The sequence below is a fragment of the Micromys minutus genome, assembly GCF_963924665.1.
Source record: "Micromys minutus genome assembly, chromosome: 22".
Classification (NCBI taxonomy): domain Eukaryota; kingdom Metazoa; phylum Chordata; class Mammalia; order Rodentia; family Muridae; genus Micromys; species Micromys minutus.
The window spans coordinates 37,827,713-37,853,011 of record NC_137957.1 but is presented as its reverse complement, the minus strand read 5'-3'; the positions used below and the strand labels follow the sequence as shown (position 1 = coordinate 37,853,011).

General features: G+C 43.5%; 1 protein-coding gene across 1 annotated transcript in view; it reads left to right on the top strand.

The window, feature by feature from the left end:
* The window catches only part of NTN4 (netrin 4), a 103,799-nt gene that overhangs the window by 28,106 nt on the left and 50,394 nt on the right, over positions 1–25,299 (top strand). The window contains exon 3 of the mRNA XM_080935338.1: positions 15,615–15,893. Coding sequence (XP_080791464.1) covers positions 15,615–15,893 — 279 coding nt within the window. The remainder of the gene's footprint in view (positions 1–15,614; positions 15,894–25,299) is intronic.

Below are 25,299 nucleotides of genomic sequence, written 5' to 3'. Positions count from 1 at the left end.
TGGCTCCTCTTCTCTTGACGCACACCCACTTCTTCCCTCAGCTGCCTCTGCTTAGCTTCTCTTTTCATGTTAATTCTCCAGAAAGGAGACTCCAGTCTTTCGGTCATCTGTTTTCACTCTCTATGACCAGTGTTAGCTGAATCTGGACTCCAGCAGTCTAGGTTCAAGCCTAAGAGTCAATTCCCAGGTACATGACCTTGAACAAGTTAGCTTGTCTCAGAGTTTCTCTATCTGAAAGATGAAGATAGATAATACCAAATCTTAGGTGTACTTTAAGGATAAAATGAGATTCAAAAAGGAAGGAAGGAAGCAGGTAAGCAAGCAAGCTGTTGATAAACTAAAAACCATTGTCAAGCACGACTGGGTTTCAACCAAAAGGTGTTTGCAATATGGGTTAAGCTTTGCCTGTATGAGCAGAGGAACTCCCCCGTGTCCACAGAGCTCACAGTCTAGAGAAGAATGCAGGCAAGTAAATGAAGAGATGGAAATGGTAACTCCCAAGTCTGGAAGTCTTGGAAGTCTTGAAATAGGTCATAGGAGGGATATCTAAGGTAGGCTCTTGATAAAGAGAGACAAGCAAGTTAACTTCCTGAATAAACTGATATAGGGGATGAGACCTGTAAGACAGGTTGAGTTTTCCAAGTCACAGGGTAGGTAATAGGTGACAAGGACAGAGAGGTGTATTCCCAGCAAGGAAAAGCTTTGGAAGGGAGCTTTCTAGGAACAGAATGAGCTTCAGTATGGAAGAGAAGAGCAGGTAAGAACCTGGAGGTCATCTGTGCATTCCCATCACAGATCCTGATGAGCCAAGCATGCGCTTAAGAACGCAGATTACGAAAAATATCAGCATTAAAGTGTTACCCAGGTAGACGGACAACATCTGGGAGGCTTGTTATTACGTCCTAGACACTAACTTATTGGTCTGTGTCTCAAAAAAAGTAAGATGCCCAGGAAAAACACTACATGCCAGCCATTTTATTTGTTAAGAGTAGTGATTATTTTTTTAGACATCTTTACATCTGATGCTTTTGTTTACTTATTTATTTTTAAATGCTTCATGGCTTTCTCGTGTGCTACATGGGAATGGGTATTATCACTTTCCCCAAAGATACAGTCAATCCCATCCACTATTAGGACAAGGAGAGGTCAGAGATAGCACATGCATTATTTCCTAATCCCACAGAGCAGGACTGGATAGCTACAAAGGGTAAGTGGGATTAGTGGGAAAAAGTCTTAAAGAGGAGCCTGGAATACTGGCTTCTGGTTCTTACTGTCGCTGAGATGCTGGTTGATCTCGTAAACCACCCTGAGCTTTGAAGGACTGGATCCTTAGTCCTAAGGACTCTTCAGCTGCCGGAGTCCTTTGATTCTGAGTTCTGACTTAAAGGAGCCACTAGCATTCCGTACAGATTGGAGGACTTTGGGCATTTGTTTTCAGCGCAATCTTTGTTTTTTTACTTTGCTCCTCTGGTGTTTCTTGTCCCTCCTGTTGGTCCTGTCCTCCTTCCCTTTGAAGATATTTAAGAAGGGCCCTTTCATCACGTTAAAACCGTAAATATGCCCTTGAAACACGCAAAGAAGCTTTTGTGTACTTACAACAGAGGTTATTATCGGACAAGAAAGTCACTTGAGTGCACGGCATTCCTCAGCCTGCTCCACTGAGAGCTTTATTGGGTTATATGGTCCTATCTCCACAGATAAGACTCTCCTGCTCTAAGAGGTGGGTTATCTGATGAAGCAGGGTGCCTCGTGCTCCAGGGGTGTAAGCAAAATGATTCTGGTGCTGCCCAAAAGTCAGACATACTTCTCCAAGACAAGTAGGTGCTTCCCTCTTCACTTAAGAGAGTCACCGTCAAGGACAAACGTTCTAAAATGAAACCAACCAGCTGTTCAGCTGCAGACGCCCACGTGCCAATTCAGCCGTCCTTGCCTTTCTAGGCTTTTAGAACTCCCACTCTCTGAAAGGTTTTGGTAAAGCCCGAACCTTCTGAGACTTTCCAAGAGGAACTCAATCCACGGAGGCAGAATCCTGTCATGAGGCAGATCAGGGCACCTCTTCTCTCACAGAGCATACGCTCGCTGTGGGGTTTGTTTGTTTGTTTGTTTGTCTGTTTATTTGTTTTTTCAGTTGAATGCCAATACCTTCACCTAAGATGATGTCAAGCTACCTTCAGAAGGCAATGGCATATGGCCTTCCTCATTGATTTTAGAGAATAGTAAAGATTGTGTGTGGATGGGGAGATGGTTCCTAGATGTGGCTGGACTGGAGGGCCCAAGTTCAGCTGCAAGAATGTAGTGTCAGGCTGCTCCAGGAGATCTGACATTTTTGGCCCTCATAGGTATCCATACTCGTGTGCGTGTGTAGGCCCACACACAAGCACATGATTAAAAAGAAGATTTATCTTATTCTTGGTTCTATTATAAGACTTTATCAGCTGAGTGTGACAGTGCATACCTGTAGTCCCACCCCTAGCCGGCCGAGACAGGAAGTGATTTTATAGTAAAACCTCATTTTGAAAAACCAAAGAAAAAAACCAAACCAGAACGAACCAAAACAAACAAACAAAAAACCCAACCTGTCAAGCAGTGGCGGAACACACCTTTAACTCCAACATTTAAGAGACAGACATAGGTGTATCTCTGAGTTTGAGGTCAGCCTCATCTACAGAGCCAGGGCTGCACAGAGAAGCCCTGTCTTGAAAAAGACCAAGGGGGGGAGGAGAAAGAAGAGAGAAAAACCACCAACCCCAACAACAAACCAAACAACAAAACCACTTTGCAATATGTTATTTCCACCAATTTATATTAAAAAAGAAAAACGCTAGCCCGTATGCAGTCTTGCCATTTTATTTTATGAAAGTTAAGTTTCTTAGAGTTTTTAACCTTTATTTTTTAAGATTTATTTATTTATTTATTTATTTATTTATTACATATAATGTACACTGTAGCTGTCTTCAGACACATCAGAAGAGGGCATCAGATCCCATTACAGATGGTTGTGAGGCACCATGTGGTTGCTGGGATTTGAACTCAGGACCTCTGGAAGAGCAGTCAGTTCCCTTAACCATTGAGCCATCTCTCCAGCCCACCTTTATTTTTTCAACCAGGATGGATGACAAAATTGAGGTTCATCCTCCCTTGAAACAACTAAATACCGGATGAGATTTGTGAGACAATAGTTGTTAATATCTAAGGGATAGATGCCGTAAAGTCACACCAAGTGACAGATCTCACACGGGAGGGTTATTGAGAAAGGGGAATACAGAGGCTGCCTCTTAGCTAGGATGGAGGAGAAAATGGAAGAGAGGAGGAACTGGCCATTTATACAAAGTTGTATCTGTTACTCATGGCAACAGTAGCACTGTGTCCTATCTTGGCAGCTGGTGATGATGTATCCAGCTGTTGCTGGGTCCCTGGGGCAGGTGCTGAAGAACAGTTTCAAGGTGGGACAGGACAATGATGCTTGGGAGGGCCCCGAGATCACCTCTCTTACTGTCTGAAGAAAGTGACCGGATGCTGGTGCAGGAAGGAGGAACATAGATGGAGCCTGATGAAGTCTCTGAGTTCAGAACCTGCGAGAAATAAAAAACAGAACTGTGAGAGCCCAGGAAGGTCAAGGAAGCTTGACCTCATGAGGATGGAGTTCCAGAAAGGAAATAGACTTTCAAAGGTTATTCCCAAATCTTCAGCTGCCTATTGATCAACACATATGGGATAAAACTATCACTGGATGTGCTGCATCATACCTATAATTAACACTTGGGACAAAGAGACTGAGGCAGGAGGACTGTCCTGGTTCAAGGCCAGCTTCAATTATACAGTGAGTTTCAGGCTATCTTGTACTATAGAGTAAGACCCTGGTTCAGGGCTACTACTAGTCACAGTTGTATCTGTAGTACAATTACATTTAAAAACAAAAACTTCTATCTACACCACAGAAGACACCCTCCAAAGAGCAGAGGAAACCGTATCTACATGTCCCAGAGATTATGTAGAACCAGCATGGATCTTGTAACACATTATTAGAGTAACTAGAGGGGTTTCATCACCTCTGTGGAGGGATAGAATGTGTCCTATACTGTCTTAGTCACTGTTCTATTGCTCTGAAGAGAGAGCTTGACCAACACAACTTAGAAAAGAAAGTATTTAATTGGGAGCTTTCTTATAGTTTCAAAGGGTTAGTCTACAACCTTCAGAGCAGGCACTCAGTCAGGCAGGCAGGCAGGCATAGCACTGGAGTAGTAGTTAAGAGCTACATCCTGATCCACAGGCTGGATACAGAGATGGATGAGAGAGAGACTGAAACCTCAAAGCCCACCCCTAGTGCTATGTACAGACTTTCTCCAACAAGGCACACCCCCTAATCCTTCCCAAACAGTTCCCTAGCTGAAAACTAAATGCTCATATATAAGAAGAGCCTTTGGGGCCATTCTCATTCAAATCAGCACATACAGTAATAAGTGTATAGGGCTTACCTAATAAAACTTAAAAGTCAGCCTCAAAAGGATCCAGCTTGTGTCAAGTAGCTTGACTGCATCTCAGAAAAAAAAGCTCAGAACTACCTAAGAGAAGGGAGCCAAGAAGTAAAAAAAAATAAATAAAACAACAACAACAAAACACACACACACACACGCACACGCACACACACACACACACACACACACACACACACACACACACGTAGCGATCGCCTATCTCGCCGGCAAGGAAGACACGCCACAACAGGATTTTTCTACAGGCGTTTATTGCGGGTTTGATTGAAGTAGCGAAAGACCCCGAGCCCAGAAACCAGCCCTCCTTATATATGCTTAGGAGGACTGTGCCGCCACCTGATTGGTGCATTCTGTGCGCCCTAATTAGCATACTCAGAGTCACCATGATTCAGCAAAAACAGGCAGGCGTGCATGCGCACTTAGGTTGTTTATCTCAAAACTGGCCACTCTCCCTTCGGGCTGGGTGCCATCTTGTAATGGCGAATACAGTGGCTCCCCCCCCCACACACACATACACACATAAACAAGAAAAATACCCAAAGCCACATCTTAACTAAATTGCTTAAAAACTAATAGTAAAAAGAAAAATCTTAAAAATCAACCAGAGCAAACCATAACACAGTATGTGGAGAGGAACAGGTATGGGGGTGAGATGGCTTTTGCCTTCTTCAATGCAAGCAAGACAACAAAGATGGAATCTAAAGAAACAGAAATAAAGCAAACAACACTTCGAATTCTATACCCAGCAAAACTTTCTTTCAGAATGAAGATGGAATGGAGATTTTTGTAAACCTACAAAGGCCTCCCTTACCCCACAAAAAATCATCACCAGCAAATTTGCATTTCCAAGAAATGTTAAAGGGCTCTCTTCAGATAAAAACAAAACAAAACAAAAACAAATCAAAAACACCACCACCAGCAAACTCTGATACTATTTTGATATCTGGAGTTACAAAAAAGAGATACAAATTTACTTATGATGAATCATTTGGAATAACAAAAAGCCCAGGATAGTGGAAACTGTTCTCAACAATAAAAAAACTTCCTAGAGAATCACCATCCCTAACCTCAAGCTATAGTACAGATCAATTGTGATTAAAAACTTCATGGTATTAGTACAGAGACAGGCAGGTAGATCAATGGAACAGAATTGAAGGACCAGAAATTAACCCACACACCTATGGTCACTTTATCTTTGACAAAGGAGTTAAAAACATTCAATGGAAAAAGGACAGCCTCTTCAACAAATGGTGTTGGTTCAACTGGCAGTCAGCATGCAGAAAAATGCAAATCGATCCATTCTTGTCTCCTTGTACAAAGCTCAAGTGCAAGTGGATCAAAGACCTCCACATAAAACCAGTTACACTGAAACTATTAGAAGAGAAAGTAGGAAAAACCTTAGAACACATAGGCACAGGGGGAAATTTCCTGAACAGGACACCAATGGCTTGTACTATAAGACCAAGGATCGAGAAATAGGACTTAATGAGATTGATAAGTTTTTGTAAGGCTAAGGACACTGTCAAGAAGACAAAACAGCAGCCAATAGATTGGGAAAGGATCATTACCAATCCTACATCTGATAGAGGGCTAATATTCAATATATACAAAGATCTCAAAAAATTAGACTCTGGAGAATCAAATAATCTTATTAAAAATGTGGTACAGAGCCAAATAAAGAATTCTCAACTGAGGAATACCAAATGGCTGAGAGGCACCTAAAGAAATGCTGAACATCCCAAGTCATCAGGGAAATGCAAATCAAAAGAATCCTGAGATTCCACCTCATACCAATCAGAATGGTTAAGATCAAAAACTCAGGTGACAGCAGAAGCTGGCAACAATGTGAAGAAAGAGGAATACTCCTCCATTGTTGGTGGGATTTCAAGCTGGTACAACCACACTGGAAATCAGTCTGGCAGTTCCTCAGAAAACTGGACATAGTATTATCTGAAGACCCAGCTATTCCACTCATGGGCATATACCCAAAAGATGCTCCAACTATAACAAGGACACATGTTCCACCATGTTCATAACAGCCTTATCTATAATAGCCAGAAGCTGGAAAGAACCCAGACAGAGGAATGGATACAGAAATTGTGGTACATTTACACAATGGAGTACTACCCAGCTATTAGAAACAATGACTTTATGAAATTCCTAGGCAAATAGATTGAACTACTAGAAACTATCATCCTGAGTGAGGTAACCCAGTCACAAAAGAACATACATGCTATTCACTCACTAATAAGCAAATACTAGCCCTCAAAAGCTCTGAATATCCAAGAAACAATTCACAGACCTTATGAAGCTCAAAAAGAAGGAAGGCCAGAATGTGGATGCCTTTCTTAGAAGGGAGAACAAAGCACTCATGGGAGGAAATACAAGGTCAAACAGAGGAGCAGGGATTGAAGAAAAGATTATTCAGAGTCTGCCCTCACCATATGCAGCCACCAAACCCAAGCACTATTGCTGATGCCAAGAAGTACTTACTGGTAGAAACCAGATATGGATGCTTCCTCAGAGGCTCTGCCAGAGTCATACAGATACAGCTGAAGATGCTTGCAGCTAACCATCAGACGGAACACGGGGACCCCCAATGAAAGAACTAGAGAAAAGACTGAAGGAGCTGAAAGGGTTTGCAACTTCATGGGAAGAACAACATTATCAACTAACCAAACTTTCCAAAACTCCCGTGGACTAAAACACCAACCATTGAGCACACATGGAGAGACCCATGGCTCCACCTGCATGTTTAGCAGAGGATAGCATTGTCTGGCATCAATGAGAGAAGAGGTCTTTGGTCCAATGAAGGCAATTTTCCCAGTGTATAGGAATGCCAAGGCACTGAGTTGGAGAGGGTGATTGGGAGAAGAAGCTTTATGGAAGCAAGTGGTGGTGAAGGAGGGATGAGAGCAAGGCTGTGAAGAGAAGGGGATAACATTTGAAACATAACTACAGAGAATATCCAATAAAATAATTTAAATTATTTTTTTAAATTTTCCTTAAGGAGGGCTATTTTTTTTTTTAAAACAAAGGTATCAACAATATGTTTTGGAGGTTATAATACATGGAGAACTAAAACGTATAACAGCAGTAACTCAAAGGACTGGGAAATAGGAGTGTATTGCTACAATTTTATTATACCGTAGTTGAGGTGGTATATGTGACCATCCTGGTTAGGTTAGTTGACAACACAAGCTAAAGGTAGCTTAATAGTAAGGTCCTTGTCTGGTATCCATAACACTGAAGGAAAAAAATATGTATCCTATAAAGCAATCATTTTTTAAATAGTTCAATATTTGAACAAAAAAGGAGATAAATAAGTTCCTGGATTAATCAGTCCAAAAGGAGACAGAAAAAGACAGAGAATGAAATATAAAACAATAGGTTTTATATATGAAACAGTAGTATGAAACAGGGTTAACCACACTTTCATCAACAATCACATCAAGTGTTAAAAGGTATAAATATGCTTATTATCGGCATAGATTGTTAGACTCAATTAGATGTGCAAAAAGGTCAGCTGAGCTGTCTATAAGAATCCCTCTTAACTATGAGCTCGGCCTAAAGTAAAAGGCTAGCTTAAGATATGTTCCTAAAGGAAGGGAGCAGATGATAAAGTAGACTAGATCAAAGGTCATTATTAGAGCTAAGAAGAAACAGTTTATATTGATAATGGAATTCATTATAAGAATGTAACAATCTTAACTATTTATGAACCCCAAAACAGTGCTTTGAAATACGTAAAGCAGAAGTCACACATGCACAGAGACATAGACATGATGATTGTCATACTTGGAAAGGTCATGACCCTCTCAAAAAATTTTATCAAGGTAGACCATATACTGGACCATACATATATAACACACATACCAGTAAATGTGATGTGGCATCATATGAATGTTTTCTGACCACAAGAGAGTCAAATTAGAAAACTAACAACATGAAGACACCTTGGGAAGTCCCAAAGTATTTGGAAATTAACATTGTCTTGAATAACTCACAAGGCAAAGGAGAAGTAAGAGTATGTTTGGACTGAGTGAAAAATGAAGGTGAAGCACACAGGAGGAACTAAAGAAGCTCTTAGGGGAGGCTCTCTCAGCAGCCAACTCAGGCTCTACACTGAAATGGCTGTAAAGAACAAGTGAGCCAGATGGTGGTACAGTCTTTAATCCCAGTCCAGTGCTCGGGAGGCAAAGGCAAATGGATCTCGGTAAGTTCAATGCCAGCCTGGTCTAAGGAAAAAGGAAGAAGAAGGAGGAAGAAGGAGGAGGAAGAGAGAGAAAGAGAGAGAGAGAGAGAGGGAGAGAGAGAGAGGGAGAGAGAGAGAGAGAGAGAGAGAGAGAGAGAGAGAGAGAGAGGGAGAGAGAGGGAGAGAGAGAGAGAGAGAGAGAGAGAGAGAGAGAGAGAGAGAGAGAGGAATAAGAAAAGAGGGGAGAGGGAGGAAGTGGTGGTAAACCTTGGTTTGAGCAAAAGCAAATAACCATAAGAAAATGAGGATACAATAGAACCAAACGCTGCTTCTTTGAACATAAAAACCCTTGTACACTATAAAAGAGAGGGAAGCCATAAACACATTATTAAATGTAACACATATTTTACATAAATATTAATAATTTCAGTGTTCACCTAATTTTCATTATGAGTATGTAGTTTTATAGGTTGATGTCAAGGCGATACATGATTGGACAGTAGAGAGTGGGCGGGGACAATGTTTTGGTAAGGCAAAAGAGAAGGAGAAAGCAGGGATTCAAGAAGGGGCAGCATGGAAGTGGATGTAGATGTTCCTCTAGGCGCATCTCTATAAAAATGAAAATTGTTATAAATATTTTATAAGGTATGGAATTGTACAGGATCATTTGACTTATCTAGGTGGGCAAATTATATCATACCCATTGGATCAGAGTGTTTTGGTGTGTTCTTTTATGTGGCGACTTAATTGAGTTCAAAAAGGGTGTAGTGGTGGGATGCACAAAGCTTGCCAAGAAGTTAGGGTGTGTGTGTCTGTGTGTGTGTGTGTGCGCGCGCGCAAGGCTTGGCAACAACCCACCAAGAGAAAGTTAGTGCAAACAACATGCTAGGACAGTTGTCAACCGTCCAGGACAGAAGCAGCAAGGCTGGGCAGAGTGACCACCTGGGAAGGGAACCTTATGGAGAGGGAGGCTTGCAGATCATGTGACAGAGTAGCAGCTGTGTCTGCAGGGCCATGTTACCCTAAGGGTGCCGGCACTAGTGTGTGATAAAGAGTTACTCCTATTTAATATTTACCGCAACATAGTTTTATCAGACTACACATTATATACATGAAATCATCCAAGACTGATTCAATAGGAGGTTTTAAGAACAACTTGCTTTCTTTGTTCTAAGTCTAGTCCCTTTTGACTGCTCTTTTTAAAATGAGACTCGAGGAACAGTTCACTCATTCATTTCTTTGTCTAAAAGTAATTATGAAATGCTAATCATGTGCTCAAGGCTATAGGCGTGCAGAGGGGCCATAGCTGTCATCCAAACAAGATCCCAACTGTTTGAATGCTCAGTCTAATGTATACGGACAGGCAATAAGACACCAGAAATGAATCCCTGAGTAAGTGCCACCCTGGAGCAAGATCCAAGGGCATCCCCAGGGTGGTGACCAATGTAGGCTTAAAACATTCCCAAGATAGCAACATTAGAAACAATTCGTACATTTCTAATGTGATAAACATTTCTGGAGAGAAGACTGATTCTCATACCCTCTCTCTGCTCCTCCGCTTCACCCTCTACCGTCTCCCCTTTTCCTCTCCTTCCCATCAGCCTACACAATAAACATGAAGTATGGGGTAATATGTAAGACATTTTTGGAAAAGCGCCTTCGCTGTAATGCACTTGATGTTTGTTTAATCCTTATTCTGTTCAAACTGCCTTAAACAATTTCCAGTTCACAGCACACGAAAAGACATAGAAAGCTGTTTTTACTAATTCTCAATATACTGCCTTATTTAAGGGTGATTTATTTGTTTACAAGAGACAATGAATTTGTTTTGGCTTAGGGTACAAGGAGATAAGAATCCATCGTGGTGGGGAAAGTTTGGCATCGGGAGAAAGAGGCTTCCGGCCACGCTGTATCAGCAGCCAAGATATTGTCGGCTGTTCAACTGTAGGGCTCATCCAGAGTTACCAGCTTCCTCCAACTAAGTCTTGTAGAAGTGAAAAGTCCAGAAAAGAAAGAGAATCTAGCTTGTTCGGGGCTCTTTAAGGATTGTTTCCTAACACTAGAGCACAGGAAGAACCGGAGCTGAGAATCCACAGCCACAGGTGACATGTTAGGGATCCTAGTCTCATAAGGCTCAGACAAGTCCAGGGTGGTGGTGGTGCAGGCCTTTAATCCCAACACTCAGGTGACAGAGACAGGTGGATCTCTGTGAGTTCAAGGACAGCCTGGTCTACAGAGTGAGCTCCCAGGACAGTCAGAGCTGCATAGTGATACTGCCTTGAAAAAACAAACAAACAAACAAAGAGAAGGAGGGGGATCCGGCAAGACCAGGGGAAAGGGTCCAAGGCTCATTCGGAAGGGCAGATATTTTGAAATGATGCATTTTCTTTGCTCCGTTGGTTTTACTTGGAAGTTAGGGAAAGGCCATGGAAGTCCACATTTCAGTTACAGTGTTGTTCATTGTATTTGGTTACAAGGAGAAGGAAACAGCTTCATTGCCTAACAATAGCAGCCTCGCTAAATAAATTATGTCATCGGCACAATGGCATTCTAAGCAGGTTTGTTTTAAATTGGATGGCAGTGAGTCTCTCTCATCGGCATCAGAACCGGACCCACTGGAAGTCAGATTGCTCAGCCAAGCTTGCAGAGTTGCTGATGTAGTCGGCTTGAGAGAGGACTCAAGAATTTGCTTTTCTAACAAATTCCCCAAGGACTACACTTTCAGGACTACTGATGTAGAGGCATAGTCTTGGAAGAATATTCACCAACTCTACAGAATTTTTTGCATTATGTTCTGGAGTTTAGGGGGAAAGATCTTATTGAGTTCTCTTATGGAGATCTTATTCCTGGCTGTCTTTGGTGAAACATAAAAGTGGGCACTTAATTGTCTTCTAAAGTTTGAATGGCATACTTTTCTGTAGTGAGCAGAATGCCGATAACTAAAACACAATAAAATCACTTAATTTAAGGAAAAAGGAATCATGGGGCACTAGGCATTGACTCTAACAGGCTGAGGAAGGGCTTAAATCTTGCTCGGGAGATCTTGCTCCTGGCTCTGAAAGTGTCCCTGTTGGGAGTATGTATTCAGAAGCAACTCGAAGCGGATCAGTGATGGGTCAACCCACGGGCACCCACCCTTCTTCATGGGGCAAATCAAGGAGGCTTCTGGGAAATGGAAGGCTTCCACAGCACCTTTCTTCTCTTCAGTAGTGGCACACAGGTTTCTTCTGGGTGGGACCCAAGGGCCATCTGCCAGGACTTTGCAGCATCTGGGTTGGCTCTCCCTTTGTTTCCTGATAGAGGCTAGATTCCCCTTCCCAGAGTATCAGATTAAGGTGTCTCCTCTCTGGGAAAAACAAGAAAAGATTTCATGGTTTAAATTCCCATTCCCCTTTGTGTCTATGGCACTGTGCTGTCTCCTTTCCAGCACGCAGCCTCGGGGGTCATGATGTCCCTTCCCTGCTGATATCAGCGTGCCAACTCTGGAGTCATACACACCCAGCACAGAGCCACCATTCAGCCTCCCTGGGCTGGGTTCAGGAAGCAAAAGGGCCTCTAAGTTTCCCCAAACCTTGACAGATCTTCCTCCCCCTGTGCTGGTGCTAAACAGCGCTCGCTTGGGGTTCGAGGGGTGGGTGGGGACAGGGAGTCAGGGTAAATGTCAAGGGTAAGCACGTGGCTGGAACAGAAGACAAACTACTGCCACCAATGCCCAGGAAAAGGAAGTGTGGGCAGACAGGACAGAGCACAGTACCAGCTCCTCCGTGGGTACTGCTTACCCAGCTCCTGACTTTCCATGCCTGCATGAAGAGATAACAGAAATGCTGGTGTCTGGGGGTGACATGTTGAAATTTAGTCTCATTTACAGTTTTCTCCATGGCATCTCCAGCTTTGTAGAGTTTTGTTTGTTCGGACTTTCAAAATATGAAATATGTCCTGACTTCTGTCTTTAAAAAGCAAACTTGGCTTCTTCTAGGCTGACTGTGAATTAGGTGACATACAATTCATTCCCTCCTCTGTGCCACTTTCCAACAACCTTACATGTGGGTAGAAATGGGCCAGAATCCTTTTAAGATGAAATTGGTCTAGATTTGAGATGTTTACAATTAGCCAGAAGTACATACACAGTCAGATAGCAAATGCAGCCTTTGTTTCTCCTGTCCTTTCTTAACCTTTTGATGCTGCACTGTGAAACTCAGCACAGGGTCTCCACAGGGGCTTTGGGCAGACGGAGGGTACTCAGAATCTCCATAGTGCTCAGCTGCAAAGGGTAAGTTTGTAATTAAATAATGTTCCTGGGAAGACAATGGATCAATAGACAACTATAAAAAGACTTTAGGGTACTAAGCACTGATACTATAAGTACTGTTTATTGTTTGGGTACTGTAAGTTCTAACAGTAATGAGCTATAGACTGTCAGGTACTAAGTATGGGAGGCTATAAGTACTAACAATAAAGAGATAAAATTGACTTAGACTGTCAAGTACTAAGTATGAATGCTATAAGTACTAAGGACCAAGTAGGGCAGGGCCACTGAAAGACTGTTTTATTCTGAAGAAAATGGGTTTTTGGCAGGGCAGAGAGAAGGATGGATGGTTAAGCAAGAGTGTGAAGTAATTCAGCTTTCTTTTTTATAATGGAAACCATTCTGCCAATTGTATAAAAGCCAAGTGTCCACCGAATCCCACGCCAGGCACTGATAGGCTTTACCGAGAGCAGTTTTATCCCCACAGGCCTGGAGACATGGCTCTCCCGACTTGATTCCTGCTTTTTCAGGCATTTGCTATAAAACACATTTCTTTTCTTTCCTTTCTTTTTTTTTTTTTTTGTTTTGTGTGTGTTTGTGTGTGTGTGTGTGTGTGTGTGTGTGTGTGTGTGTGTGTGTGGTGGGGGAAGTGTTTCTCTATGTAGTCCTGACTATCCTAGAACTTGTTCTGTATACCAGGCTGGCCTTGAATTTAAAGATCCACCTGCCTCTGCCTCCCAGAACTGTGATTAAAAGCTTACAACCCCATGCCCAGCCATTACAAAACATTTTACAATGTTCTTTTTAACATGTGTGAATGTTTTTGCTTGTTCATATATGTATGTACCACCTATGCCAGCTATGTGTCTGGTGCTGTGGAGTCGTAAAGAAGGGATTGGATCCCCTGACACTGGAGTTACAGATGTTTGTGAGCCGCATGTGGGTGCTGGGACCTAAACTAGAGCAACAAGTATTCTTAACTGATAGGCCATCTCCCTCTCCTCCCCCTAAAATCCATTTCTAAAATGAAAAAAAATTAAATCTAAAGCATTTATTTAAAAAAAATTATTTTTCTAAAAAGTCACTTGGATACATTTTGCTTAAGTGTAATTTTTCTGAAGCCCACATTTGATAATTATTTTTGCAGTCCATAGTTATCAAAATATCTCTGCTTCTGTATTTATTGTTGTTAGAGCATTTAAGTCCTTATAGCCCAAAAGATACTCAATACCTCAACACACCCAATGCCCCAAGACTGCCTAAGACTTTATTCTATCTCTTTTTAAAACCCGTGTAGTAAGCGTGCGTTCTAAATACCATTTCATGTTACATCCTGCTTAGAATCTCTTCTCTCCCTTGGCTTCCATTGGTTGTCCTCTCCTCCCAACCTTGCTCCCCTCAGTGACAGGAAAACTGGGAACAGTGTAGCACCCATGACCCCTGTATGCTCCAGAGACTCACTCATGGTTGAAGGCTTCTACCCTGCTGAGCCTTCCTCTCACTAGCTTCCTTCCTGAAACTTGAGTCTATCTGTAAACCTACACAACAGAAGCCACCACATTAACAGTGCATTTAACCCCGATCTGAGCGCTGTGCGGCAGCTTGACCACACACTTCCCTCCTTACCCTTGGACCTAAATGACTTCCGAGATCAATCTGCCCTCAAAGGCAGGGCATTTGCTGTCTGTAGGGATGCTCTTTTGGAAAGTGTCACAAACACAGGAGGCAGCTCCACAAAAGGGTAACCGAAAATATTCATGTAATTGCAAAAAAAAAAAAAAAGAAAGAAAAAGAAAAAGAAAAAAAGGCCTTAATTGCTAAGTCTTTGGAAGGGTCAAAGTTCACTCAGAAATACATGGCCCTGGGTCTTGACTTTAGAGTTGCTTCCCGATTAATCCTTCTGTTTGATTTCTGACTATTTAGATATTTGTTTACGGAAGTGGTAGGCATCAAGCCCAGGGCCTCCCTTGTCCTAGGCACACACCCTCTACAATCACTGCCCTTATTCTGTTGAATCAGCTCTGCTCTGGGAAGTGAGACTACCTCTTTAGAAGATGGAAAGACTCAGGTTGGATGTGTAGCTACACCCTCCCACTGGCTCCTTGTAGTGCAAATGACCCTACCACAGCCTTCCAAGGCCTCCCTCTCTGCTTGTCTGTCTGCCATTTTTTTCTGGTCTCTCCAGCCATTCTTCCCTTGGTCCCCAGTCACACTGCCCTTGTTCCTTTGGTTTTGACACGGGATCTCTATGTTTTTCTCGCTGGTCTTGAACTCTTGGCTCGTGTGATGCTCCTGCCTCACTCCTGTTTGCCACCATGCCTGGGGCTATTGTTCTTCCAGAAATAAGTAAAGCTTGGCTTTGCTGCAGGGCCTGGAGACTGGCTGTTTCTTCTGCCCAGAATGTTCGTCTCGAGATCTCTGCACGGCCACCTTCCTCTCAGGAGCCAAGGCTCTGTTGCTTGTACACCATATACCCTGTACTCCAACAGGCAGGACACCTGTGCCTTAAAATACAGGGTGGCTCTTCTCCAGGTGTGATCAAGGTCTAAAAAGCCCCAGGTTATCTTATCTTTCGAAGATAAAGAAAAGGTATAAATCAACCCGGACTGCGCTGTGCAAACAATCCGGGGGCGTGCCCACAGCCTGTACATACAGACATGGTGTTTTCTTCTCTTCACAGGTTATTTTCAGAGCTCTGTCACCACCATATGACATAGAAAACCCTTACAGTGCCAAAGTACAGGAGCAGCTGAAGATCACCAACCTCCGCGTGCAGCTGCTCAAGCGACAGTCCTGCCCTTGTCAGAGAAACGACGTGAACGCAAAGCCTCACCATTTTACACACTACGCAATCTATGACTTCATCGTCAAGGGCAGCTGCTTCTGCAACGGCCACGCTGATCAGTGCTTACCTGTGGAGGGCTTCAGACCCGTCAGGGCCCCAGGAGCATTCCACATGGTAGGCAAAACAAACCAGAAGTTACCTTCAGCTCTGGGGAACTGTGGTCTTAAGTTCCTAGAGTTAGTGTCTGCTTCCTTCAGTTTCCTTCTCTGCTAGACGCCCCTCCAACTCTCTACGAATCCCACAAAGTGCTACTCACTTGTGTTCGAAACTTCGATTTTGGAATTATACTCAAGTCCGGTAACTAGATCCCTTAGGAAATATCTAGGGCTTAACGCTGTGACCTTTGGATCTACAGTATGAAATGAGCAATATTGGGTGGTTGGCATGATCCTGTTTATGGCATCATCATGCACAAGCCACCTGTGGTGGTAAATAGGGACCATTGTTGAGATTACGGAAAACAAGATCCTCCATTCAATATCTGGTGGCTCTGCTGTCTGGCCGTAGGATGAATAGCGATTCTCTGGGAGGAGCAACCTAAACTCCCTTTACCCAGACGCAGAGTTAACCTCTCCTGCTTCTGTGTTCCCAGAACACAAATGCCTTCCCTCCATCTCCCTGCAAATGCTCCTGTGCTTATCCCACAATGCCGTCCATGTCCCTTTGAGACAGTAACTTCCTGTGAGCTGGGCATGTGTTTTCAGGATATCCATATCTGCAGGACCCGGCTGTGGTCCCTGAGCTAGAAGGTGCTCAGTCAGTAAACATCAGAACGCAGGTAGGAGAAGGTTTTTAAAGTCAGGAGATTCACCGTGATCTTTCTCACACTGGCAGACCATTACTTATACTTTGTGATTATTCAGCCCTCCTCCCCCATTCTACCCCTCCCCACCTCTTGCTGTTTCTCCTCCCCCTCCCCCCAGTCCCTTTCTCATCAAATTTATTCTATTTACCCTCTCTTTAGAACTTTCTCCTCCCCAAATAGTATCCTTTCTACTTACATATACATATATGTCTGTATGCATGCATGTATGAATATAAACCTAGATTCTGCACGAGAGAAGACATGTTACTATCTTTATGAGTGTGGCTTACTTTGCTTAACATCGTGATCTCTGCCTCCATCCATTTTCCTTCATCCTTTAGAGGGAAATAGGATTCTACAATGTCCGTGTACTTTGTTCTCCTTACCAGCCCGTTGCAGATGGTCCTCTCTCCTGACTATCTGTATCCTTCCTGAATGCACCTAATTCTTTAATTTTATGAACCCCCCCTCAAGCAATAGCAAAGGAAATCACAGCAGCAGCAACCTCACCAAACCAAATGAAAAACCTTTACATTAAGGAGGCTGAATAACTTGGGCACATGGGGATATGCACTTGTAATACTAGCACACAGATCACAGTCACAAATTCCCTGCAAAGGTGCCACAGAGGTGTCTGTGGTCGGAGAAATTCCACCCATACCTCCCTCGGTTCTCCACCAACTCTCAGGAGGCTGAGCCAGGAATACTGCAAGTTCAAGGTCAGTCTGGGCTATATAGTGAGACCTTGTCCCAAAACAAAGCAACTCGGAGTATCTATGTGACATCACATGAAGGGTAGATTGTGCAGTTTCTTCTTTGTCCTGGACCTGATACAGGAGAGACTATCAGAGATCATGGAGTGGTTATCCAGCGGGACACTGTGCTGATAGGGCTGAGTTGCTGGGCACAAGGCATCATGGGTAGGGTACCTCAGATGAATGGGAGAGTTGCCAGAGAGGAACAGGATAGAAACACTTCCTTCTAAAAGTGAATTTAGTGCTCCCCAATTTGAAAAAAAGGGGGTACAGCTTCAGGTAGCCAATACCTACTGGTTTCTAGGCAGTGAAAGATCTTTGAAGGAACAGGGCTGCGAATAAAGAGTGGGATACTTTTCTTTCAGTTAATTTTCTTCAAGTATGATTCAGATAAAAATGATGCAGAGACAAGCATCTACTCCAGCAGGGATGCCCAACGTTTTGGCCTCTCTCGGCCATATGTCATCTGCAAAGTTCATACTTGAGACCTGCACAGTCAACTTCACAAGACAAGGGGGAAAGTTCATAATATTTTAAGGCCCCTTCCTCCTTTTAATTTTTGTGCTGGGCCATATATGTAGGTGTCAAAGAATGCATGCTGACTGCAGGCTACAGGTGGACATGTGTCACCAGAAAAGCAAGCCACGCAAGACTACTGCAGAATAGAGTCCTAGCAAAAGGACAGAGGCTAGCCTCGCAGCCCCCAGCACATGGCACAGAAGGGGAACTCAGTCGATGTTTGTAGAATGAATGACCTTCTAAACAACTGAACCCGTCACTGGGCTTGGTGGCACTTGAAGTCAGTCCCAGTCGCAGCATTCAGGAAGCAGAGGCAGGCAGGTCTGTGTGAATTTGAGGCCAGCCTGGTCTACAAAGCGAGTTCCAGGACAACCAGGACTACACAGAGAAACCTGGTCTCAAAAAGCCAAGTCCAACCAACTGAACAAGCAATTAAGCGTCTCTTACTACCCAGACTACCTTGCCAGACCAGACCTTGCATGTGCATGCGTTAGAGAGCATGTTTCTCTTTTCTTTTAAATAAGTCACCTTGCCTGGCTGTAAACTTTCAAACGTTCCTCAAAGAAACCTTCTCAAGTTTTGTTTTTCATTCTGTTGAAATCCATCTGGGAAACTCACTCAAACTTAAGAGTCGTTTTATAGAAACCTTAAAGTAAACAAATTCTAGATGCTATTCTGTCGGCAAGAGAACCACCCAGAGACAAAAGGGAGCTGAGAAACTGAATAGGGAGATCACACAGTGAGTCTGTCCATGCCAAAGGGATGCTGGGGTGGCATTTACAGGCCCCGTTCTACAGGCAGATCCTGGGGACAGAGACCTCCTTTGCTCCATAGTCTCAGGCTACTTTGAAGTTGAGATGGATTTCCTTTGAAAACGGTCCTAGTTTCTGGTGTCTCTGCCTGTTTTCCTGCAGCCTGTTTCTGCTGCAGTAGGTTAGCTCATTTTCCCTTCACTAAGCATGTGTCGTTCTGAGCCAGGCCAGGCCAGGCCAAACCTGGAGCCCAACCAGTACACGTACTGTTAGTGTCCAGGGATCTGGTGTCCCCAGGACCCCTGCCCTGCCTTTAAAAACAGAAAAATCCACGAGTACCCAACACTGAAATGGCTGGATATGTGCTTGAGTGTAATTTTGTTTTTTCCCTATTATTTTCTGGATGGTGAAGAGTTGATGGTGAAGGCTGAGTCTCATCTGAAATACTTGAGGTCAGAACTATTTGGGATTTTGGAAAGTTCATATATATGTAATAAGATTGTGGGAATGGAGTTCGAATCCAAACATGAAATGCATTTGTATTCAATGCAGACTTTATACACAAGTGTGAGGATAATTTTACACGCTAGTTCCAGCTCATCCATGCTTCGGCTATGATCGGTCACATGGGTCACAGGTGGAAATTTATACTTGTCTTATCTTTCCGCTGCCCAGAAAGTCCTTATTCGGGGATTTCAGAATTTTGGATTAGGAGTGTTTAACTCATTTTAAATTTGGAAGCATGGGCTGAGGAGATGGCTCGGTGTTTGCTGAGGAAGCATGAGGCGGGCCTGAGTTTTGATTCCTACAGTCCATGTGGAAAGCCAGGTTCCAGGCACGTTTCAATAACCCTGTCAGACGGAGGCGGGCCGCTGACCTCACTGGGCAGGCAACCCAGCTGAATAGCTGAGCTCCGGGTTTGGTGAGAGACTCTGCTGAAAAAATAAGATAGAAGACAACTGGGGAAGACACCCGGTGTTGATGTCTGGCCTCCACATGCTTGCACACGCACGAACACATACACCACACACATACAAATTCTAGGTCTGGAAACAGTTGCCTCTGATTTGTTGAGTTCTCATTCTTAGGTTGAGCAAAGGGCAGGCTAGAAGAAAAACCCTTGACCTTGGTGACACACAGCTGCAAGGCCAATTGTCATCCGGTGTGTGTGTGTGTGTCTGTGTGTGTCTGTGTGTGTGTGTGTGTGTGTGAACACCACTTACTATACAAACACAACTTGAAACTGGATTAATAACTTACGATTTTGGAAGGGCATCTGGCCTGAACTCAGAGGTCCAACTGCCTCTGCCTCCCAAGCACTTGGATGAAATTCATGCACCACCACTGCCGGGTGAAATGCTGTTCTGTTATAGATCACCTTGTTATAGGTGTGTTCATAACAGTGTGAGTTTTGAGGCTGGAGAGATGGCTCCGCAGTTAAGAGCACTGGCTGTTCTTCCAGAGGACCAGGTTCAATTCCCAGCACCCACATGGCAGCTCACAACTGTCTATAACTTCAGTTCCAGGGCATCTGACACCCACACACAGACATACATGCAGGTAAAACACCACCGCACATACTCTACAAATAAATCATTAAAACAGAGTGACTCTCTTCAGCACATTGGGTTTTTTGTTTGTTTTGTTTTGTTTTTGTTTTTTCCTCTGTAGGAGTGTCTTGTAGGCAATGCAAACCCTTAGACTCTATCTCTGACCAACTGAACCAGAAACTCTGCAGACCGGACCCTAGCATCTGTGGAGTAGGAAGGGCTCCAGGTGATTTGGATGCTTGCTGAGGTGTAAGGCTTAAAGACAAAGCTGATCCACACACAGCAAGCGGTGTTCCAAGGAAGAGTCACTGTAACAAAGTCAGATTTTCTAGGCTAGAATTCTTCTTATTACAATTTTTAAAATTAGGCTTCTTTTATTTTAGGGATGCTTTGCCTGCATGCGCGTATGTGCACCACGTGGATGCTGGCGGATGCCCTGACTGGCAATCCGGATGGTTGTGAACTACCACGTGGATGCTGGGACTCGCCCAGGCTCCCACAAGTGCAGCGGATGCTTTGCCGCTGAGCCCTCTTCCCCAGCCCCTTGGCTAGAATTCTGAATGAATGATGGTAGTGAATTAGGAGTTAATGGAATACCTGCTGTGTCTTAAGCTATGGAAGACTATGGTCATTCTCTGTCTTTAGAAGAAATAAACAGCAGGCAGCTCTAAGTGTCTTTAGAAAGGAATACTACTGCCCCCTACTCCCTGGAGCCACTCCATCCACCCTTCCCGACTTCCGGGATGCACTCCAGCTACACCCTCCCACTTCCTGGATCCACTCTATCTACCTCCCACCATTTCCCGGATCCACTCCATCCACCCACCCACCCCCACTTCCTGGATCCACTCCACGTACCCCTCCCGACTTCCGGGATGCACTCCATCTACCCACCCACCCTCACTTCCTGGATCCACTCCATTCCCCTTCCCCGCTTCCCAGACCCACTCCATCTGGACTTTATCCACTGCATTTTCCCTCAAGGATTCCTTTTTCTGGAAGGCAGAACATTGTAGTGACTAGTCACGAGCCTTGCCGAGGACCAGTCAGACACGGATATGACTCAGTACTGTATTTACCAAGTTACTCCGTCTCTGAACTTCGGCTCTCATATACAGTAAGGATAAGATCTGCTTTCATAGCTGCTGTGAGGATTAAAACGTATGATGGTTTCAGGCTTGGTGGTACATGTCTGTGATCCCAGCCCTCAGGAGGCCGAGGCAGAAGGATTCCAAGTTTGAGGCCATGCTAGGCTACGTGCTGAAATGCTACCTCAGGAAAATGAACGCAAACCCTAATGGCGGTGTCCGCACTGGGGTGCACATTACTTTCTCACGCGCTGTTTTTAGCATATCGCAGGATCTCAGCCACCTCTACTGTTTTTCCCACAACACCTCTTCCCAGTCATGTCAAAAATAAATCAAAGCACATGTGCTATTTGACGTGTTTACAAGGCTAGGGGTTTCGGAAAACTGTACTTTGACTCCAGACTGCTGAGAGCCCAGAAATTACAAGACGTTTTCCAAAGGTTTCTTCTCTTTGCAGCTGTAGAGGGTTGATTTGGTTCCCGTTTCTTCTAGCAGCTGCTTGTTTTACAGCTGTTGGATGACGGATTGCAATAAAGAAGGAACATAGAACTTTAAAAAAACAAAACAAAAAACCAAAAAACAAAATTTCCAATCCACTGGATAGAACTAGAAACCTTTGAGAACCGTGGAGAATTATTTAAATGCCTTGAGCTATGTTTGTTAGGGTGGATTTCAAACTCCATAATGAGAAACTCGTTTTAAAAGAGAGTCAGTATTTTGACCGATTTATTCTAAATTTAAGAGGGAACACTGAGATTTGGGGAACTGCATTAGCTGGGTCTGTGGAGGCATGTTTGAGGCTCATTCACATGGTTTTATTTCAATAAACCTCTCTCTTTTTTTCTGCAATTGAATATAAATACAGTTATCCATATTTCCCCAAACTCATGTATCATAAATACAGAACAGTTTTAAGTCCATAGTTTCCGTCTTCCTTCCAAAATTTCCCGTATTATAAATAAGTCAAAAATATCATCAGGGAGCTGGAGAGATGACTCAGTGGTTAAGAGTACTGGCTGTCATGAAAAAAACCTGGGTTCTGTTCCCAGCACCCACTTGGCTGCTTACAACAGTCCCAGGAAACCCAATACTTTCACCTGGTTTTTGCAGGCACCAGGGACACGAATGATTCACGTACATACATGTAGGCAAAACACTCATACACACAAAGTTAAGAGAAAAAAATAGATAAAAGAAAATGCTGTCTGTAAAATAAACATGTTTTTATGCTATATACATGCATACATACATATATATATATATAATATCAGAAACTCTAATCTTTAAGGTCTTATGGAAAAGAACAGAAAGTTCAAAACAGTGTTATTAAATGAGATGACTGAATCAAAATTTTTAAACTTTTTTTACAGTAAGATACATATCCATATTTGGAAGTGAACATCTGTGAGTTGGTTTTAGATCTTAGTGTAGAAAGAAAACAAGCTTCCATGGACTATAAAGACGAATATTTACCACTTACTAAACGCTGCAGTGTCGCAAGGCTTGGGCTGTCATGCTAACAATCTACTGAATTAATCTCCACAACAGCTGTATAATGGGTCATCATCGTTCGTCTCACAGAAGAGAAACCAAAGCCTAGAGATGTTCACTGGCTTCCCAAAAGCTAGTGAGGGGGCAGCCACACTCCACACACCTGCCAGTCTCCGTGGCTCATCCTCTCGTTGTTACTCTGGGAAAGCCAAGCATCCAGTTAGGGTTAACTGACTCCAAACAGAGCACAGAAGTGGGGAAGGTTGAGAGGGAAAGAGGATGAAGATGGCCTCAAGAGATGGGTTCTGACAGTGCATCATGGAATCTACACAGCGAGGTTGGAAGTGAGGCCACAGCAAAGCACAGAGGAGTGGCTCTGTGATGCCCTTAACCCATGTCACCATTCCATGTGACGCCCTTAACCCATGTCACCATTCCATGTGACATTCAACGCATATGTAGGTAGAGATCCAAGCATAGGAAAGGGCTTTCCTTTTTAAAGGCATAATCATGGACCCGTTATTCAGACTTGGATTCTTTACACTGTTCCCCATCTCCACTTATAGGTTAACAACAAAGCTTTGTTTTTTTTTTAACAGTGTCTCCCTAAGTATCCCTGACTAGACGTGGGTTGTACCAAGTACACCAGACTGGCCTCAGACTCACAGAGATCTGTCTTTGCCTCCCAAGTGCTGGGATTAAAGGTTTGCACCAGCATGTGAGCCAATTTAAAAGTAAGTTTTATTGAAAGGACTCTTATAGGGATCGGAAACCTATCCAGGCTGTGTACATTTAAACCTGGAGCCCTAAATTAGCATTGACCTTTCTCTTCCATTCATCCATCAAACAGTGAAATAGTCCACAGGGGGAAAAAAATTAAAGGCACAGAGAAAGAGTGTAAGCGATAACTTTGAATAATCTACAAAGTAAATAACTTACGTGTGGCTGTCTTCTAGAGGCTAGGGTAATGGCTCCCTCTCAGTGCATTAGGAAGGGGGTTTTCTGGTTCTAACAGCCTTTACTTCCATCTGAGGTCCTAAATCATATTTTACTGCTGACAAAAAGCAACAGCCACCCACTTGTTCCAATTGTCACCCAACGATTTGGACAAATAGGTAACCCTGTCACCGGCACGAATGACCGAAATGTATTTCTACCTTGAGGATTTAAAAAGCTTTTTCATGTTGCCCAGTTAGTATGAGACCATCTTCCCTCCTTCCCTCCCTCCCTCCCTCCCTCTCATACATTCCAATGGCTGCCCCTCCTCATCTCCTCCTCACAGAATCCCTGCCCCCATACCCTTCTCCTGACCCGGGGAGGAGTGACTTAACCTTCCTGTTTCAACACCCTTGAGTTATTAGACAGCTCCCCCCGCCATCCCACCAGCAGTCTCTTAGCACCCAGTAGCCACTCAAAGTGATGAGTGATTACAAAGTCTTCAAACTCAGGCATTAAAGACTGGTCGGCACTCACGAAGGAATTCCTTGTTGGGTTCCTTGCAAGAGTTCGCACAGAGTACTTGACGTGTTTATTTACAGACCTTTAGTTACTTCACAGCGAGGTAAGGTACGAGGATACAGAGGATACAAATGCCTGAGAGCTAGGGTGGTGGCGTCACGCTGACGTCATAGCCGCTGCCTCTAAAGGTGAACTATAGAGCCCCTGGAGACATAAGGTGGTTGGAGACTCCAAAAGGCTTGTTCTCCTTTTCACAAGCATGATTTGATGAAAGCGGAGTATGTATATTGAGGTCGAAAATCGGGGATGGAGCGATATGACACAAGTCTCTAACAGCGAGACTTGTTAAACTACGGAAAGCGGGAAAGAACAAGGCAAATCTGGCATTCCCGTTCTTTAAAGTGTCCCCCGATAGGTAAAGCGTATCTCATTTTGGGAATTTTCTCATGAGCCCTTCCAGCATGGCATTCTGCAATCCACACTGTAGACAGCATAGAGCCTGGAACTGCGCCCCTGCCTGCAAAGCATGCTCTCTCGGTCTCATACCTTCATCCAGAGCATGAACTGCAATGTAAGTCCTCATTGCCCCTAGCAAAGAGAATGTTATTACTGACCAGGCACATAAACTATACACACATACACACACGCGTATACACATGAGCACACACATACCACAGATGCACAGGAACACACACTCACACAAATACATATATGAGCATGCATTCATACATGTGCACACACTCATACAGGTGTACACATGCTCACACACATACACATACACTTATTTTATAGCTAAAAAAAAGCAGAGAAAACTCAAAACCTTTTTTTTTTTTTTTTTTTTTTTTTTTTTGGTATTTCGATTTTGAAACTGAGTTTTGCTATGTAGCTCAGGCTAGCCAGGAACTCATTATACAATTGGCCTCAAACTCACAATCCTCCCATTTCAGCCTCCTGATGACAAACCCATTTTAAAATACAGAGGAACAGAGTGTGTTAATTGTGACATTCAATACTTCTATAATGTAATTGAGACTGCAGCTGATATAAGTATCAGTGATATAAATATATAATGCAATAAAATAAAGCCCGGGGAAGGATATAG